The sequence below is a fragment of the Bombus affinis genome, chromosome 11, assembly GCF_024516045.1.
Source record: "Bombus affinis isolate iyBomAffi1 chromosome 11, iyBomAffi1.2, whole genome shotgun sequence".
Lineage (NCBI taxonomy): Eukaryota > Metazoa > Arthropoda > Insecta > Hymenoptera > Apidae > Bombus > Bombus affinis.
Genome location: NC_066354.1, coordinates 11,919,069 through 11,936,364, shown reverse-complemented (window position 1 = coordinate 11,936,364; position 17,296 = coordinate 11,919,069). Strand labels below are relative to the sequence as shown.

General features: G+C 28.3%; 8 protein-coding genes across 15 annotated transcripts; 4 read left to right on the top strand and 4 right to left on the bottom strand.

The window, feature by feature from the left end:
- Positions 1 to 542: 542 nt before the first annotated feature.
- On the top strand, positions 543 to 1,823 carry LOC126922033 (proteasome assembly chaperone 2). Of its 3 annotated transcripts, none has more exons than XM_050734199.1 (3): positions 543 to 620; positions 911 to 1,266; positions 1,351 to 1,823. In XM_050734199.1, exons 2-3 carry the CDS (start codon positions 934 to 936, stop codon positions 1,753 to 1,755), a joined length of 738 nt encoding a protein of 245 aa, XP_050590156.1. In that variant the 5' UTR covers positions 543 to 620; positions 911 to 933; the 3' UTR covers positions 1,756 to 1,823. The 3 variants fall into 3 exon arrangements, with proteins under 3 accessions (XP_050590156.1, XP_050590155.1, XP_050590154.1); XM_050734198.1 differs by lacking the exon at positions 543 to 620 and adding an exon at positions 627 to 771; XM_050734197.1 differs by lacking the exon at positions 543 to 620 and adding an exon at positions 627 to 837.
- A 112-nt stretch (positions 1,824 to 1,935) lies between these two features.
- On the bottom strand, positions 1,936 to 2,848 carry LOC126922035 (translocon-associated protein subunit delta). The gene is made up of 2 exons (XM_050734201.1): positions 2,393 to 2,848; positions 1,936 to 2,259 (listed from the first exon to the last, which is right to left on the bottom strand). Exons 1-2 carry the CDS (start codon positions 2,642 to 2,644, stop codon positions 1,999 to 2,001), a joined length of 513 nt encoding a protein of 170 aa, XP_050590158.1. The 5' UTR covers positions 2,645 to 2,848; the 3' UTR covers positions 1,936 to 1,998.
- A 949-nt stretch (positions 2,849 to 3,797) lies between these two features.
- LOC126922023 (pleckstrin homology domain-containing family J member 1-like) lies at positions 3,798 to 5,379 on the bottom strand. The gene is made up of 3 exons (XM_050734183.1): positions 5,270 to 5,379; positions 4,542 to 5,189; positions 3,798 to 4,388 (listed from the first exon to the last, which is right to left on the bottom strand). The coding sequence occupies exons 2-3, from the start codon at positions 4,630 to 4,632 to the stop codon at positions 3,907 to 3,909; spliced, it is 573 nt and encodes a 190-aa protein (XP_050590140.1). The 5' UTR covers positions 4,633 to 5,189; positions 5,270 to 5,379; the 3' UTR covers positions 3,798 to 3,906.
- A 54-nt stretch (positions 5,380 to 5,433) lies between these two features.
- LOC126922011 (probable E3 ubiquitin-protein ligase MGRN1) lies at positions 5,434 to 8,102 on the top strand. 5 transcript variants are annotated; one of them, XM_050734160.1, is made up of 9 exons: positions 5,434 to 5,582; positions 5,737 to 5,855; positions 5,944 to 6,209; positions 6,285 to 6,426; positions 6,508 to 6,711; positions 6,780 to 7,022; positions 7,210 to 7,370; positions 7,464 to 7,734; positions 7,847 to 8,102. In XM_050734160.1, the coding sequence occupies exons 1-9, from the start codon at positions 5,495 to 5,497 to the stop codon at positions 8,021 to 8,023; spliced, it is 1,671 nt and encodes a 556-aa protein (XP_050590117.1). In that variant the 5' UTR covers positions 5,434 to 5,494; the 3' UTR covers positions 8,024 to 8,102. The 5 variants fall into 5 exon arrangements, with proteins under 5 accessions (XP_050590117.1, XP_050590116.1, XP_050590115.1 ...); XM_050734159.1 differs by having other exon boundaries at positions 7,838 to 8,102; XM_050734158.1 differs by having other exon boundaries at positions 7,440 to 7,734.
- Positions 8,103 to 9,355: 1,253 nt separating this feature from the next.
- On the bottom strand, positions 9,356 to 14,752 carry LOC126922020 (60S ribosomal protein L10). 2 transcript variants are annotated; one of them, XM_050734181.1, is made up of 4 exons: positions 14,629 to 14,752; positions 10,455 to 10,634; positions 9,896 to 10,201; positions 9,356 to 9,736 (listed from the first exon to the last, which is right to left on the bottom strand). In XM_050734181.1, the coding sequence occupies exons 2-4, from the start codon at positions 10,475 to 10,477 to the stop codon at positions 9,406 to 9,408; spliced, it is 660 nt and encodes a 219-aa protein (XP_050590138.1). In that variant the 5' UTR covers positions 10,478 to 10,634; positions 14,629 to 14,752; the 3' UTR covers positions 9,356 to 9,405. The 2 variants fall into 2 exon arrangements, with proteins under 2 accessions (XP_050590138.1, XP_050590137.1); XM_050734180.1 differs by lacking the exon at positions 14,629 to 14,752 and having other exon boundaries at positions 10,455 to 10,674.
- LOC126922025 (mediator of RNA polymerase II transcription subunit 9-like) lies at positions 10,767 to 11,964 on the top strand. Its single transcript, XM_050734187.1, has 3 exons — positions 10,767 to 10,954; positions 11,420 to 11,525; positions 11,638 to 11,964. The coding sequence occupies exons 1-3, from the start codon at positions 10,854 to 10,856 to the stop codon at positions 11,776 to 11,778; spliced, it is 348 nt and encodes a 115-aa protein (XP_050590144.1). The 5' UTR covers positions 10,767 to 10,853; the 3' UTR covers positions 11,779 to 11,964.
- On the bottom strand, positions 12,994 to 14,611 carry LOC126922021 (60S ribosomal protein L10-like). Its single transcript, XM_050734182.1, has 3 exons — positions 14,447 to 14,611; positions 13,888 to 14,193; positions 12,994 to 13,728 (listed from the first exon to the last, which is right to left on the bottom strand). The coding sequence occupies exons 1-3, from the start codon at positions 14,467 to 14,469 to the stop codon at positions 13,398 to 13,400; spliced, it is 660 nt and encodes a 219-aa protein (XP_050590139.1). The 5' UTR covers positions 14,470 to 14,611; the 3' UTR covers positions 12,994 to 13,397.
- Positions 14,753 to 14,805: 53 nt separating the features above from the next.
- Positions 14,806 to 16,081, top strand: LOC126922026 (mediator of RNA polymerase II transcription subunit 9). The gene is made up of 3 exons (XM_050734188.1): positions 14,806 to 14,948; positions 15,414 to 15,519; positions 15,632 to 16,081. The coding sequence occupies exons 1-3, from the start codon at positions 14,848 to 14,850 to the stop codon at positions 15,770 to 15,772; spliced, it is 348 nt and encodes a 115-aa protein (XP_050590145.1). The 5' UTR covers positions 14,806 to 14,847; the 3' UTR covers positions 15,773 to 16,081.
- The last annotated feature ends 1,215 nt before the right edge of the window (positions 16,082 to 17,296 follow it).

Here is a 17,296-nt window from a genome sequence, read left to right as displayed (position 1 = left end):
ATCTAAATTTCTGTCTTCCCACAATTTCCCTGTCTTTTTTATATAATTAATTCAATTTTAATAAAACATAGTATATACGTGTATATATATATTTATATACTATATATGCATTATATATATTTATACATATAAATTTAATTAGTCATATAAAAATTATACGGTATTTACACATAACTGATATAAATTTGTTCAATATGAAATATTATATCATTAGTTTATCTTTTTATAGTTTTTTGATTATTAACCATAGCCTTTTATAAATTTTAGCAATCAATTTATGAATTTCAATATTTCTTAAATTTTCACCTTATTATATAAGTTTTATAAATAAGTTTGTAAGAAAATAAGAAGAAAGTATTTCTTAATGAAATTTATTACAATTTATAAAATAATTCTCTGTAAGAATTATCTCATAATATATTGTTCAGTGTATATTAAATACATATATATATTCCATGCTACTATATGCATAAATATACTGTATATACTTATAAGTTCTGCTAATAATTATCTATATAACCTGATATAACTAAAAATTATAGGGGCAGAGCTACCAACCGTATACATCTACGTACATCAGAAATGTCAAATAATCATTTCATAGAAGTTTGAACTGTTATGTACCTTTATATAGTTTCACTATTTTTATGTAATGTAAAGTGTGTTATTATTTGAAATTACATTGCATTATAAATATAGAAAATGTTTATTCAATAAATAAATATATAAATATAAATTATAAAGAGAGGATTTTACAACAACACGATACAAGTAATAATAACTTAACAATCACTTTACCATGACGTGCAAATTTTGAATTTTCAAATTGAATCTTGAGTTTGTATAAATATTTTGTCGTGTATTTTTATAAGTTATAAGCTTTATTTAATAAATTTTATTAATGAAACAGGTATCCACATACATTTAGTAAAAATGATAAAAATACCGGATGAAATTAACCTCGAGAATTACACACTGATACTTCCGTCAGTGGCTGTTGGAAACGTTGGACAATTATGTATTGATTTATTAATATCTAGCTTGGATATGTACAAAATTGGAAGTTTATGGAATTCTATGTTTCTTCCAATATGTGGACTTGATCCTTATAATAAAAATTCTACTTCTCTTTGTACTACTGCTGACTTTTACCTTGGAAGATGCCATAATATAATTCTTTTACAATTACGTTCACCTTATGTTGGCAGTTCAAGTGACTTCTTTAATGAACTAGCACAATTTATTCAACGAAAGAAAATTAATAAGGTACAGCAGTGTAATGCATATATACTAATATTACAAATGTCAAATCATTTGATTGTTATGTTAATATAGAAACTATTCTTATAGATAATAATCCTAACCAGCAGTTATGATTATGAGTGTGCAAATAGGTCAGAGTGTAAAATAAGATACCTTACCTCGGATGATTCTTTATTGAATAATGAAAAACTTCTTAAGAGCTTACATTGGATAAAGCATATGAAAAGTATTACAATACAATCTACAAGACAATATTACATTCCTGGTGGTGGATTTGCAAATGGTCTATATGAATATTTTAAAGAAAAGGAGATTCCTTGTACAGTACTGTTTTGTTATTGTTCAGAAGGAGACAATGTTTCCGATGCATTGATGCTTTTTAAAGGATTGAATGAATGGTTGAATTTAGTAAATGACGATACTAATGATATTAAACATCCACCCTCTTGGGAATTCTTTTTTGGAAATCCACCTTCTTCTAATATGTATTGAATTTTATACCTATCTGTACTTCATTAAGTCTGTTTCGACTTTCAGAAAATAAATTATAAATATAAAAATTGGTGCTATCAAAATTACATCCCAGTAAATTTTAAAATGATGTTATACAATAAATGTGGCATTGTCATTAACTTAAGTTACAAAGTTATATTTAAAAAGAAATAAAATCCATTTGTTTAAGTAATATTTAATTTACAAAAGAACTTTAACAAATTTATTATTTATAAAAAATGATTAAGCAAGAAGCTTGAATTTAGAAGAGAAGGCAGAATACGACACTAAGGCAGCTAAAAGGACAGCAAGGAGTTCCGAATTAACCCAAGGCCCGCGATATATGCCTGGATTATTAAGCACTACAACAACTAAAGGTTTCACACTATTTGGATCTTCTCCATTTCTTAATGCTTTACGTATAGCTGCATATCTTTCATCGTCATATAATTTTATATTGTAATCTCCAGAACGTGCTTTCTTCACATCTTCTGTCCAAGAAACCTATAAAATTGAAATTTATTTCAATTACAATTAAGTTTTTATAATTTACATATGATTCTGATTTGATATAAATTCAACTTCATTATAAATTTAATAAGATTTATTTCAAGTATATAGATTTTAATTTCAATACCTGATATTTGTTATCAGAACTTAATCTGGCAGCTGGTAATGATTTACCATCAACCTCTGCGTATAAGGTAATACCTTTCACACCGTTACTACATTTAAGCACAAATTGTGTTGTGAATGCAACATTTGTCAGAATTGTTGCATCTTCTGTGACATATGCAGAAGCAACGACTTCAGGCTTCTGACACGTTTCGGCAAAGGTGTCGAAAATTCCACAAATTATAAGTATAGAAAAAATAATGAATCGTTTCATTGTACTGTTCTACGTTTACTTTAATTGATGATTTCTCTTGAATGTTGTTTACGAATAAATTATATCAATAAAATTAACTTCACTACTGCCAGTTTAAACCGTGTTAGGTTAAACATTAACTACGTATACCTATAGTGTGTTTATAAGAACTAAACTATGTACTTTGATGACGTGTGGACGTGTGAACGTGTGGATATGTGAACTGACACGTAGTGAATAGTTGGAAACAGTGGTACCAACATATTTTTGAAATATTAAGAAGCATTAAAACGTAACTTGTTTATGAGCAATATTTTACTTATAAATTTCACATATCACAATTAGAAGTGTATGATATATACGTTTACATTAACATATATTATACAATAATTAATATTTTGCTGTTTATTACGAAAGCATAATTAATAAAATACAAATGTAAAACTCAGCTCTTTATTTAATTTTTTTAGGACACAATGTAGAAAAGGATGCCACAGAATGTTAATATAAAATAATATATTATATATATATATATATATATATATATATGTATGTATTTATATCTTCTATATACATGGAATTAAAATATATAGATTATTTTTATCCGGATTAAATTCATTTTAAATCATGCATACAAAATATATAAGAATATATTATGCACTTTGTACTAGAATAAAATTAATATAAATTTATATTTTGTAAATGTAAAGTAAAATATAGAATTAAAGAATTAAATAAAGATACTTTGAAGACTGTTTATATACAATGCTTGAAAAAATATGTGTATTCTAATATTATAAATATATATTAATAGTTATCAAAAGTTTATAATATAGGCATACATTATAAGAATAGTAGAGAGTATTTGGTTTATAAATACTTGAAAAATCTGTACACGAGATACAGAGTTTGAGCAATAATAAAATAATTGCTCATGACTCACTTATAATACAAATTCTTTAAAAGTTATATTCTCGTGAAACTTTTGTATATTATACTAGTCAAATTATTTTGGTGCTTAAAATACTATGAAAATTATTTTACATAAGCATGTATAAGATGTATTTTTACTAATAAATAATGAAGATTATATATGTGCATTAAATATATAATTTTGTTGATATTAATGAAAATATGTGGTGATAAAGAATTACTATTCACTTGTACTAATGACTTTTTGCTCTTTAGTCATGAATTTAATTGCACTACTGAACTTTTATATATTTAAACAATCCCCAGATTTCAGAGAATAATGTAAAACAACTGTAATTGAATTAACTAATTTAAAATTCAATCAAATTCATTTCTTTTGTTACTGTATTTATCGCAGTTGATGTTACAACCGACGTAGTAAAAGAGCGTACGTGAGATCGGAAAGTTGATGCAGGTTCCCATGCTTCATCCCTGATAATTCCTTGATTTCGTGGATACATAAGCAATGGATCTTTTCCTGTTTTTCTACATAGCTCTTCTTGGAGCACTATTAAACGAAATCTCCAATATTCGTAACTTGCTTGTTTAAGTGCATTGACCCATTGTTCTACTTGCGATTCTGAACGACCACTTAGGACATGTCTCTTTTCATATTCGTCTCTAAATGCTATGCTAAATGCGAATACACCTTCCGATGCAGCATCAAGGTTAATACTATAATTTTCCAAAATAATTACACCTGCTGGTTGCCTAGTGTCAATCTGTCCTAATTCGTTGATGTTAAAATAAAACAATAAATTGCATCTTAATTTAAACCACTTTTCTTTGAATCCTAAAATCCAAATGATATGAATATCAGAAAATAGGTATGAAAAAAATAAGAATTTGTAAGGGAATTTATAGGTTATAGATAATTGAAGCTAATAAGTTGATGAGTATGATATTTTCTCAAATAAATGTAAACAACTCTTAACTAAAAACTAACCTGATTTATGTGCTCGTTTATGATTTAAACGGCCTTCAATGTCAGCGGGGCCATTACTTGCCTCGGCAAGTTCTTTTTCGTTGAATTTCATGATGGGTAAAAAGTTATTTACACTTTATACATTCGTGTATTACATAAATACTATAGAATAGTTATAATACGTATATAATTCATATTTCTTTGTTTTGCTATTGTTCTAACTTCTTGCATTCATTAAAAAATTTGGCTATGTTTCTCAAAATTTAATGCCAAACCATCAATATTGCACAAAACTATCGTGTTATATTCCATTATTCGTTTATCTTTTGTTGATTCTAATATGATTTCTTGATTTTAATTACATAAATTGTATCAAATGCTTATTACAAATATTAAAGGGCTATTAGAATCCGTGTTGTATACCGACGTAACATGAATGCATATCCATTATTAAACGTCAACTATAAAGTTTGCAGATTACACTACATACATATCACAAGTTTGAAATAGCGCGTTGATCTTAACAGTCTGAGAAACATACACACAGATCTGTCGTGTTTCTTTTTTCTTTTTTCTCAAATTGCTTTAGCTTGGTTTTCATTCGTAAATAAAAAATATACATTTTTTTGCGCAAATGTGTATTAACACTTCCTCTAATAAATGTACTGGCTAAAACATAAAATTTAGATAAATAAGTAATCTGACAAATTTGGCAAACCTGAAAGATATATATGTAATACGTTTCATACCTTTTACATACACATCTATGTATAAAGGAGTGTGTTAACGGCACACATCATTTGTCAAATTTATAATCGTTTTAAGAAACTTATAGATTATATTCTTATAGATGTGACTTATCTTAATTACCTGCAATACGTATTTATTTTTAAAACATCATATGCTTAATTCCATCGAGATAAAGTTTACCTTATAGCACAATAGTTTATAATTATTTTTAATATAATTAAGCGATGGGTTCGTTAACAAGTCGACAAAACGCTGGTGTAGAAGAAGTTGATATTGTTTCAAATCATGCATACAAATATCCTCCTCGTTCGGGTTTGTTTATGTTATTTTGAGAATATTTTTATATTAAATCATATAGCCATAAGCAAGATATTAAATTATTCTTATTTTAATAAATTACATATTAAAATACATATCATGTATTAGAAAATGTTTTGTATTTTATTTAATAAATTTTATTCACTAGGAAGTTATTTTGGTAGTCATTTCATAATGGGTGGTGAACGGTTTGATACACCTCAACCAGAAGCCTACCTTTTTGGAGAAAATGCTGATTTGAATTTTTTAGGAAGTCGCCCAACACCTGTAAGAGATAATATTATTACAGTATTGTAAAATGTATACATACAGTTCTTAAAAAATTATTTTTAACACTTCATTAATTTTACCTTAGTTTCCGTATCCTCCACCACAAGCTAATGATCCTACTAAAACGTTGAAAAGCTTAGTAAATATAAGAAGAGAATCATTAAGATTGGTTCGTAATGTTGATCAAACTTCCACTTCACCTCAGTGTCATAATGTTAAACATTATGGAGATGGTGATATAGACAAGAAATCAAATCGCTATAATATTGAATTTACATTTGACTGCGATGTAAGATGTGCAATCACAATATATTATTTTTGCTCCGAAGAAATAACAACAAAAGGAGCTACGTATGTAATAAAGATGATGTACAAATTTTACATACTATGCGCAATGTTATATATAATGAAAAGTATTATTTGTAGATACATACCAAGGGATCCATCTATGAATTCTGAGACATATTATTATAAGAAAGGTGCCAATCAGTTATTCTCTCAAACGTCACATATGTTTGATCCAACTGCCTACAGCAAAGAAGATTTATTGTACAATGCTGACAGGGAAGTATGTACGTTTGAACTATCTGTATATTATATTTATAAAACTTTGAAATTATTTTTTGTTCATCATTATAATTACTTATAGATAATTCCAATAGCAATCCATTGTGTAGCAGAGGAAGGCTCAGACGAACCAAAACAATCTCATACGACTATTGCAGTTGTTGAAAAACATTCGGATGGAACATACGTATTAAAAGCTCTTAAACAAAAGCTTTATGTTGATGGTCTTTGTTACTTGCTTCAAGAAATATATGGAATTGAAAATAAAAACGCCGAAAATGCAAAGGTATAAAATAATAATATATACCCAAAATTTCTTATTTTATATTCGTTTCACGTCAATTTATTTTTCAGCAACAAGGTAGTGATGAAGATACAGATGATAATGGATCAGAATGTGTTATTTGTATGTGTGACGTGCGAGATACTTTAATATTACCGTGTAGGCATCTATGCCTATGTAATAGCTGCGCAGATTCTCTTCGATATCAAGCGAACAATTGTCCAATATGTCGGGCCCCTTTCAGAGCTCTCCTCCAAATTAAAGCTCTACAGAAAGCAACTGGAGCTATTATATCAAATCCACCATTGCCAGAGGTCAATATTCATTCGTACAAGTAATTATCAAAATGCGTGTCAGTGTTATATGCACATATGTTTACATATGTGTTTATCATCTTTATATCTTACTCTATTTCAATTTGGTACAGTTTGTTGTAAAATTTAATTGAAAACAATAGACTGCCTTTTTATCTGATAAAAGAAATGTTAAATCCTTTTTTAGGGAAGTTGTGAAAATATACCAGCTGGATACGAAGCTGTATCATTAATAGAAGCTTTGAATGGTCCATATATTCCAAGAACTGCTGTTCTTGCGCCAGAATCTCCAGACACTCCTGATACAGACACAGCCAGTGCAATTCAAGCAGCTGAAGCATTAAATAGGTGAAATATTATATCACTTGAATTTTTAAATTTACGTTTAGATTATATTAATATAATCGATTTAAATAGTAATTCACATTTGTTATTTAAAAGGTCTATAGAACGTACACCTGTATCGAAACATGTATCTTCAAAAGATGGAGATGTATCTGCAAGAACAAGTGGTACTACATGCCCTACCCCAGAATTTCGAATGTCCGTCTTGTTAGCTAGAGATGAACATTCAGGATCACAGAAAGATTTACATAGCCGATCTCCAGCAATGAGGATGAAAAACTCCGGGCATTTACGGGAAAAGGCAGTATTACGATCACGAGATACCCTTAGACTTGTTAATGAAAAACAACCAGTTTCTCTTTACGAGGTAATCTCCTGATGTCCAATTTCCAATATTTTTTCGTTACTTAGCACTTTTAACAAAATATTGAAAATATGTAGATTTTTACTACGTCGTCCAAATAAATCAGTATTTACAGGGGCAAGGACAAGATGAAGACAGCGAGGCAGAGAAATTATCTCCATTGTTAGATGCAGCAACTAGTACAGAGGCACTTGATACTCATAGTCGCGGAATATGCGATATAGATATTGATGACGAGATTCAAAACACAGAAAATGAAAATGACGCGGATATTACATGTCATTCACATTGAAATAAATATCATCAGATGATATCTAATTATATCTCCTAAAAAAAAAAAAAATAAAAATAAAAAATAAAAAAAAATAAAATGTATTTAATTAAGTTTTATAATATAGGATTACACATGTTTCCTTAAAATTCCGATTGTAAATTGTAAATATGACATTATAAATTATAAATTAAAATTGTTTACATTTGTAATTATTAGTTAGAAATCTAGCATGAAAACTTATTATTTAAAAGTTGCACGTAACTAACTATATCATTTCTTAACAAAAATTTGGTTAGACATCATTTCTTCTTTCTAACATTTTCTGCATCGTCTGATACTCGATGAATAAAGACGAAATATGACAGCTTTTAGCCTAGCAATCCATTGGTTCAAAAGTTATTTTGAATTAATAATTAATAAAGCTAATATTTAAAATAGTTATATTTAAGTAAATATACTAAATAGATGTATAAAATTTAACTTTAAAAAGCTAATAAATAAATAACAATCAGAGTTAATAATGTAATATGAATATGTAGCGGTACATGAGTTAGAGGACAATTCAAACCATGCTGTTGTTTTGCCTCGGATTATCAATATCGTTAGGAAACACGTAATGTAATAATAAGTGAGGTGTATGTAGGCGATAGAAGGTTTAGAAACACTAGAGTATGTTTAACAATATAATTTATTAATGTATACCCTAAGTGTACACTAGTCGTATAACACAACTTACTGGCTTGATTCGTGATTACGAATATATCGGCGCAGGGGAAGTATCAACTTAACTGTTACTGCTCGTGTCACTCGATAACAAAAGGTTGCCTCGTTTCCCTATTCGCTATATTTATAACCGTCGGAGTTGACAAAAGGCGTCGGGATTTTAATTTCGAAGGTATTCTCGAAAGATCCCAACGGTCGCTGAACTCTCGACCTTGTTTACGAATTTTGACTTTTCGGATAGTCGAAGCGAAGGCATATAATCGCGACAAAAACGACGAATTTTGATTGACCTTCGGTAACCGCCTAAAGTTGTCGGATCTATGATAAACTAATCTATCGGTAAACACGGTTTTTGTGTAGCGGACGGAAACCGTTATGAATTATACCGTCGAGTGCCGCTACATAAGTAAACTCCGGGCGAAACAATGTCGCCGCTACGTGCGTCAATTAAACAAAGACGAATTTGAATTTTCCGATTCTCCTCTAACCAGTATAAATAAACGGACGCGATCGCAAGCTTGTTAGTCATATCGAGCATTATCTACGAGTATAGCAAGTTCTCTTTATTGTAACTATCAATCCTCTACAAATACAATATAAAAGCTATGAGATTAATAACACACGTACTTGTTTTCAATCTGTTTAATTAAATCAAAATCACAAAAAAATTGTTTCGCTTAAGCAGCAGCAAGAACTTTTCTAAATTTTTTCCATTCTTCAAGAGGTCCATGTTCTGGCAAATATTTCACATTGCATCCATCTGGAGCCAATCGGCCGGCTGTTTTCAGTTCTTCGTATTCAGCACGGTCATATTTCGTAAAGCCCCATTTCTTTGAAACATAAATTTTTTGCCGACCCGGGAATTTGAATTTGGCGCGTCGCAACGCCTCAACTACAGCAGCCTTGTGACGATCAGATGAACGTACACTCATAATCGGCTGCCCAATGTGTACTCTGGCTACAGTACCTTGTGGTTTACCAAAGGCACCTCGCATTCCTGTTTGGAGCCTTAAAAAGTATAAAACAGAATATTTATTCAAACATACTATATTATTAACATAATATACTAACGAACAATGTATAGAAAATTTAAGTTATAACTTGCTAAGCATAAATCCAAATTATAATATTAGTTATTTAATAAAATATAACGAATTGCTTACATACCTATCAGCTCCAGCACATGATAACATTTTATTAATTCGTATAACATGGAATGGGTGAAGTCTCATACGAATATGAAATTGATCTTTTCCAGCGTTTTTCACCATATACTTATTTGCGCAAATACGTCCAGCTTCAAGGGCCTCGGAACTAAGCTGTTCATATTCATCTGATACCAAGTGCACACATAACGGAAAATCTTCCACAGAGGCTTTCTTTTTTCCAAGATCAAAGATACGAATCTTTGGATCAGGCACACCTCTACAGAATCTTGATTTGGGATACGGTTTGTTTTTGCAATATCGATAACTATAAAGAAAAATATAGGTATAATTCGTATAAAAAGCATATGTTGACAAGCATTAACATTATAAATGTAACATAGAATTTACTAATAGAAATGCAAGAAGAAAACACATAACCTCTTTCTATATCATTACAAGAGATTGTTATAAACTTCATAACTTACAACTTTATACAATATATACATATGTAAGAGGCGATAATATTTGTATATTTAACTTAAGCATTAATAAAGGAAATAAATACATATAATGCGTACCATCTGGCTGGTCGGCGTCCCATACTGGCTATCAATAATAAACAAAAATATTTGTTTAAATACAAAAATAATACTTGTATAAGCTTGTTTAATAATTTTAAACGATACAAAATGAGAGAACGAAGGATATATGTTTGGATACTTCAAGATTAAGATAGATTAGTATCAAATATATATCACCTTGCAAGCTCTACAGACACTGAACAAGGATGAAGTGAATTGAAGGTGGTTCCAAGCGAATCTCGTGAAATTTGGTTACTATTTAAGACTCACTTCTACTCAACGATAGGGTTTTTGTAACAGATCGTGATCGAGGCCATGTGAACGCGGCTGTTGTCATAGAAATACACAAAATGTTCTAATTATAATACATTACTTGTGCTTGATCAAAATGTTATAATGGAATCGGAATTATCGGAGGAAGGCGTTTTACGCTCACAATTTACAGTGGATGATTTGGATATTGAAATATTGCCACTTATATATGAAATAATTCGGAGGTTCGTATATTTTAATAACTTGATAGTTAAGATAACGATACTCATCAATTGACTTTCTTTCAAAATAAAAATTTTAATCTTTGTCGTTTTGTTACTCAATGTTATTCTTTTTTTCTTCTGAGACATACTGTATACAATTTTAATTCTGAGATTATCTTTCGAGGCAATACTTTATTCATATTTATAAATAATATAAAAATTATACATTTGCAAAAATATTTTTTAATCTGTTATGGTGTGAATGATAACAAACAAATAGAGAGGTTATTTCATCAGTATATTAAAACATTAATGTGCTACCAAGTTTATGTATTGTAGTTATATAGAAATTATATACAATATGTGTATGTATTAAAATCCTTTTAAAGTAAGCGTATTTCAAATAAAATCTGTTAACATAGATATAGAGTATACAAATTTTATTTCACAATGTTTATGTTACGTGTATACTTAATTTATTTTTAGTGTTGAGAAAGATCCACATGACACTACACAGAAAGCTAAAGAGTCACAAGATACAAGTCATAAAATATTAGAGCTTCAAAAGAAATTAGATTCCGCAAGGGCACAGGTAAAATACTATGAAAATCTTTTTGACTTTCAGGATAAAAATAATTTTTTTTTATATAAATACTTAGATTATGTATGCTGTATTTACAATACATAGTTTTCATGTTTTATAGATTAGAAGATTGCCAGGAATTGAATATAGTAAAGAAGAACAGTTGCAGAAACTTGAAACTCTACGTAAACAACTTAGGCTTAAAAGAGAGCTTTTATTGAAATATCGTAACATGTGTACATTTGAAGTCCCAAAAGTATAAATAATTTTGCTTGTTTAAGAAAAAGCAATTTATATCAGCATGGGATTTTTACGCATGTTATTTACATATTTGATGCGTAATGAAAAATTAATCGAGAAATTAGCAAATACAAAACCAATTAGGCAGTCTGCACGATTTGTAGCATATTTGTTACTTCACAGTAGAACACATGGTATTCATTTATCTTTTGATCGTGAAAAATTTGTTAGGCAATTAAGGCTGTTTACAAATACATTTAGACAAAAGTTGCAAGAAGCTAAAGATGAAATGAAGAAAAATCCACCAAAGTAGTCCTTGTATATATTTAAGGTATAGTGGCAAAAATCAGAAGACTAAGGTATTTTTATTAGACTTTGTAAGAATGATATAGCTATATTTTAGTATTCTAGACTTGATTTAGTTACAAGAAATTCTATTTGTAACAATTGCCTTATAAAAAGGTAATAAAAAATATGAACATTCAATTTTTTAAATTTATTATTCCATTTAGTATAAAAACAAATTCGAATCTTACTTCTATATGTCTGTTATTTTTTTGTTCATAGTTCTATGAATGAAAATGGAAATAATATGTACATATATCATGTTTCATGAGAATTTTTATTTGTACATCTACAATATGATTTGTATTAGTTAATAATAACGAATTAATAATTTAATAATTATACATATTATATTTTTCTTCTGTTTCCTTTCTATCCATTTTGTTATTATTAAATGTGATATTGTTAATATTTCTTTTATCATCTTAAACTCCCTTTTATATTACTAATTCATAAGTATCTATATATTCTCGTTCAATATTTCTATTATTTAACTAGCACTTGTTCTATGATTAGTTTACATTTTCTTTCTGTTGAAAAGATCTTTCTTGGATGTGCTACAGTGTATCTAATATAAAAATTTTATACAATATAATTTCATATGCTGCATATCTAATGTTATATTATATTTCTTCTATAAGAATCTTGTTCCTCTCACATGCATAAAAATGAATTTTATATTACAACTATAGCAAATATATTACAATAGATACAATAGTACACAATGCTATATTCGAAAAATTGATAATTTTTTCGAAATTTTATCTTAATAAGCACAAATATTATCATACGAGGAAAGTACATTTGAATATACTTTTGATAGAATTTTAAAAATTACGATAACAATTACGATATAGGTGCTCGATAGTAGTAAAAGAAACATATATATATATATCTTTTATATATAGATTATATTTACTTAATACTATTTTAAGATACACTTGTGTTTATAAAAATAAAACACTTTATGAATAACAACGTATATTTTGTCATTTTATCGTTCTAAAAACGACATTTCTATATTTTTGATAATTTAGTCAAAATGTGAAAGACGATTTGTACTCTAATAGGGTTGAGGCATATGATCGCGACAAAAACGACGAATTTTGATTGACATAGTCATATAGACAAGTCGTAGACAAGTCATATCGAGCAGTATCTACGAGGTATAGCAAATTCTCTTTATTGTAACTATCAATCCTCTACAAATATAATATAAAAGCTATGAGATTAATAACACACGTACTTCTTTTCAATCTGTTTAGTTAAATCAAAATAACAAAAAAATTGTTTCGCTTAAGCAACAGCAAGAACTTTTCTAAATTTTTTCCATTCTTCAAGAGGTCCATGTTCTGGCAAATATTTCACATTGCATCCATCTGGAGCCAATCGGCCGGCTGCTTTCAGTTCTTCGTATTCAGCACGGTCATATTTCGTAAAGCCCCATTTCTTTGAAACATAAATTTTTTGCCGACCCGGGAATTTGAATTTGGCGCGTCGCAACGCCTCAACTACAGCAGCCTTGTGACGATCAGATGAACGTACACTCATAATCGGCTGCCCAATGTGTACTCTGGCTACAGTACCTTGTGGTTTTCCAAAGGCACCTCGCATTCCTGTTTGGAGCCTTAAAAAGTATAAAACAGAATATTTATTCAAACATACTATATTATTAACATAATATATTAACGAACAATGTATAGAAAATTTAAGTTATAACTTGCTAAGCATAAATCCAAATTATAATATTAGTTATTTAATAAAATATAACGAATTGCTTACATACCTATCAGCTCCAGCACATGATAACATTTTATTAATTCGTATAACATGGAATGGGTGAAGTCTCATACGAATATGAAATTGATCTTTTCCAGCGTTTTTCACCATATACTTATTTGCGCAAATACGTCCAGCTTCAAGGGCCTCGGAACTAAGCTGTTCATATTCATCTGATACCAAGTGCACACATAACGGAAAATCTTCCACAGAGGCTTTCTTTTTTCCAAGATCAAAGATACGAATCTTTGGATCAGGCACACCTCTACAGAATCTTGATTTGGGATACGGTTTGTTTTTGCAATATCGATAACTATAAAGAAAAATATAGGTATAATTCGTATAAAAAGCATATGTTGACAAGCATTAACATTATAAATGTAACATAGAATTTACTAATAGAAATGCAAGAAGAAAACACATAACCTCTTTCTATATCATTACAAGAGATTGTTATAAACTTCATAACTTACAACTTTATACAATATATACATATGTAAGAGGCGATAATATTTGTATATTTAACTTAAGCATTAATAAAGGAAATAAATACATATAATGCGTACCATCTGGCTGGTCGGCGTCCCATACTGGCTATCAATAATAAACAAAAATATTTGTTTAAATACAAAAATAATACTTGTATAAGCTTGTTTAATAATTTTAAACGATACAAAATGAGAGAACGAAGGATATATGTTTGGACACTTCAAGATTAAGATAGATTAGTATCAAATATATATATCACCTTGCAAGCTCTACAGACACTGAACAAGGAAGAAGTGAATTGAAGGTGGTTCCAAGCGAATCTCGTGAAATTTGGTTACTATTTAAGGCCGACTTCTACTCAACGATAGGGTTTTTGTAACAGATCGTGATCGAGGCCATGTGAACGCGGCTGTTGTCATAGAAATACACAAAATGTTCTAATTATAATACATTACTTGTGCTTGATCAAAATGTTATAATGGAATCGGAATTATCGGAGGAAGGCGTTTTACGCTCACAATTTACAGTGGATGATTTGGATATTGAAATATTGCCACTTATATATGAAATAATTCGGAGGTTCGTATATTTTAATAACTTGATAGTTAAGATAACGATACTCATCAATTGACTTTCTTTCAAAATAAAAATTTTAATCTTTGTCGTTTTGTTACTCAATGTTATTCTTTTTTTCTTCTGAGACATACTGTATACAATTTTAATTCTGAGATTATCTTTCGAGGCAATACCTTATTCATATTTATAAATAATATAAAAATTATACATTTGCAAAAATATTTTTTAATCTGTTATGGTGTGAATGATAACAAACAAATAGAGAGGTTATTTCATCAGTATATTAAAACATTAATGTGCTACCAAGTTTATGTATTGTAGTTATATAGAAATTATATACAATATGTGTATGTATTAAAATCCTTTTAAAGTAAGCGTATTTGAAATAAAATCTGTTAACATAGATATAGAGTATACAAATTTTATTTCACAATGTTTATGTTACGTGTATACTTAATTTATTTTTAGTGTTGAGAAAGATCCACATGACACTACACAGAAAGCTAAAGAGTCACAAGATACAAGTCATAAAATATTAGAGCTTCAAAAGAAATTAGATTCCGCAAGGGCACAGGTAAAATACTATGAAAATCTTTTTGACTTTCAGGATAAAAATAATTTTTTTTTATATAAATACTTAGATTATGTATGATGTATTTACAATACATAGTTTTCATGTTTTATAGATTAGAAGATTGCCAGGAATTGAATATAGTAAAGAAGAGCAGTTGCAGAAACTTGAAACTCTACGTAAACAACTTAGGCTTAAAAGAGAGCTTTTATTGAAATATCGTAACATGTGTACATTTGAAGTCCCAAAAGTATAAATAATTTTGCTTGTTTAAGAAAAAGCAATTCATATCAGCATCGGATTTTTACGCGTGTTATTTACATATTTGATGCGTAATGAAAAATTAATCGAGAAATTAGCAAATACAAAACCAATTAGGCAGTCTGCACGATTTGTAGCATATTTGTTACTTCACAGTAGAACACATGGTATTCATTTATCTTTTGATCGTGAAAAATTTGTTAGGCAATTAAGGCTGTTTACAAATACATTTAGATAAAAGTTGCAAGAAGCTAAAGATGAAATGAAGAAAAATCCACCAAAGTAGTCCTTGTATATATTTAAGGTATAGTGGCAAAAATCAGAAGACGGAGGTATTTTTATTAGACTTTGTAAGAATGATATAGCTATATTTTAGTATTCTAGACTTGATTTAGTTACAAGAAATTCTATTTGTAACAATTGCCTTATAAAAAGGTAATAAAAAATATGAACATTCAATTTTTTAAATTTATTATTCCATTTAGTATAAAAACAAATTCGAATCTTACTTCTATATGTCTGTTATTTTTTTGTTCATAGTTCTATGAATGAAAATGGAAATAATATGTACATATATCATGTTTCATGAGAATTTTTACTTGTACATCTACAATATGATTTGTATTAGTTAATAATAACGAATTAATAATTTAGTAATTATACATATTATATTTTTCTTCTGTTTCCTTTCTATCCATTTTGTTATTATTAAATGTGATATTGGTAATATTTCTTTTATCATCTTAAACTCCCTTTTATATTACTAATTCATAAGTATCTATATATTCTCGTTCAATATTTCTATTATTTAACTAGCACTTGTTCTATGATTAGTTTTACATTTTCTTTCTGTTGAAAAGATCTTTCTTGGATGTGCTACAGTGTATCTAATATAAAAATTTTATACAATATAATTTCATATGCTGCATATCTAATGTTATATTATATTTCTTCTGTAAGAATCTTGTTCCTCTCACATGCATAAAAATGAATTTTATATTACAACTATAGCAAATATATTACAATAGATATAAATATTTCTAATACATCATTTATAAGAGTACACAATGCTATATTCGAAAAATTGATAATTTTTTCGAAATTTTATCTTAATAAGCACAAATATTATCATACGAGGAAAGAACATCTGAATATACTTTTGATAGAATTTCAAAAAGGCATTAACAATTACAATATAGGTGCTCGATAGTAGTAAAAGAAACAGATGTATATATATATATATATATATATATATATATATATATATATATATATCTTTTATATATAGATTATATTTACTTAATACTATTTTAAGATACACTTGTGTTTATAAAAATAAAACACTTTATGAATAACAACGTATATTTTGTCATTTTATCGTTCTAAAAACATTTCTATATTTTTGATAATTTAGTCAAAATGTGAAAGACGATTTGTACTCTAATAGGGTTGAGAGCACGATGTGCGTTATATGAAACAGTTCAGGGGTTACTTTTATACTTCAAGGTAAAAAATCACG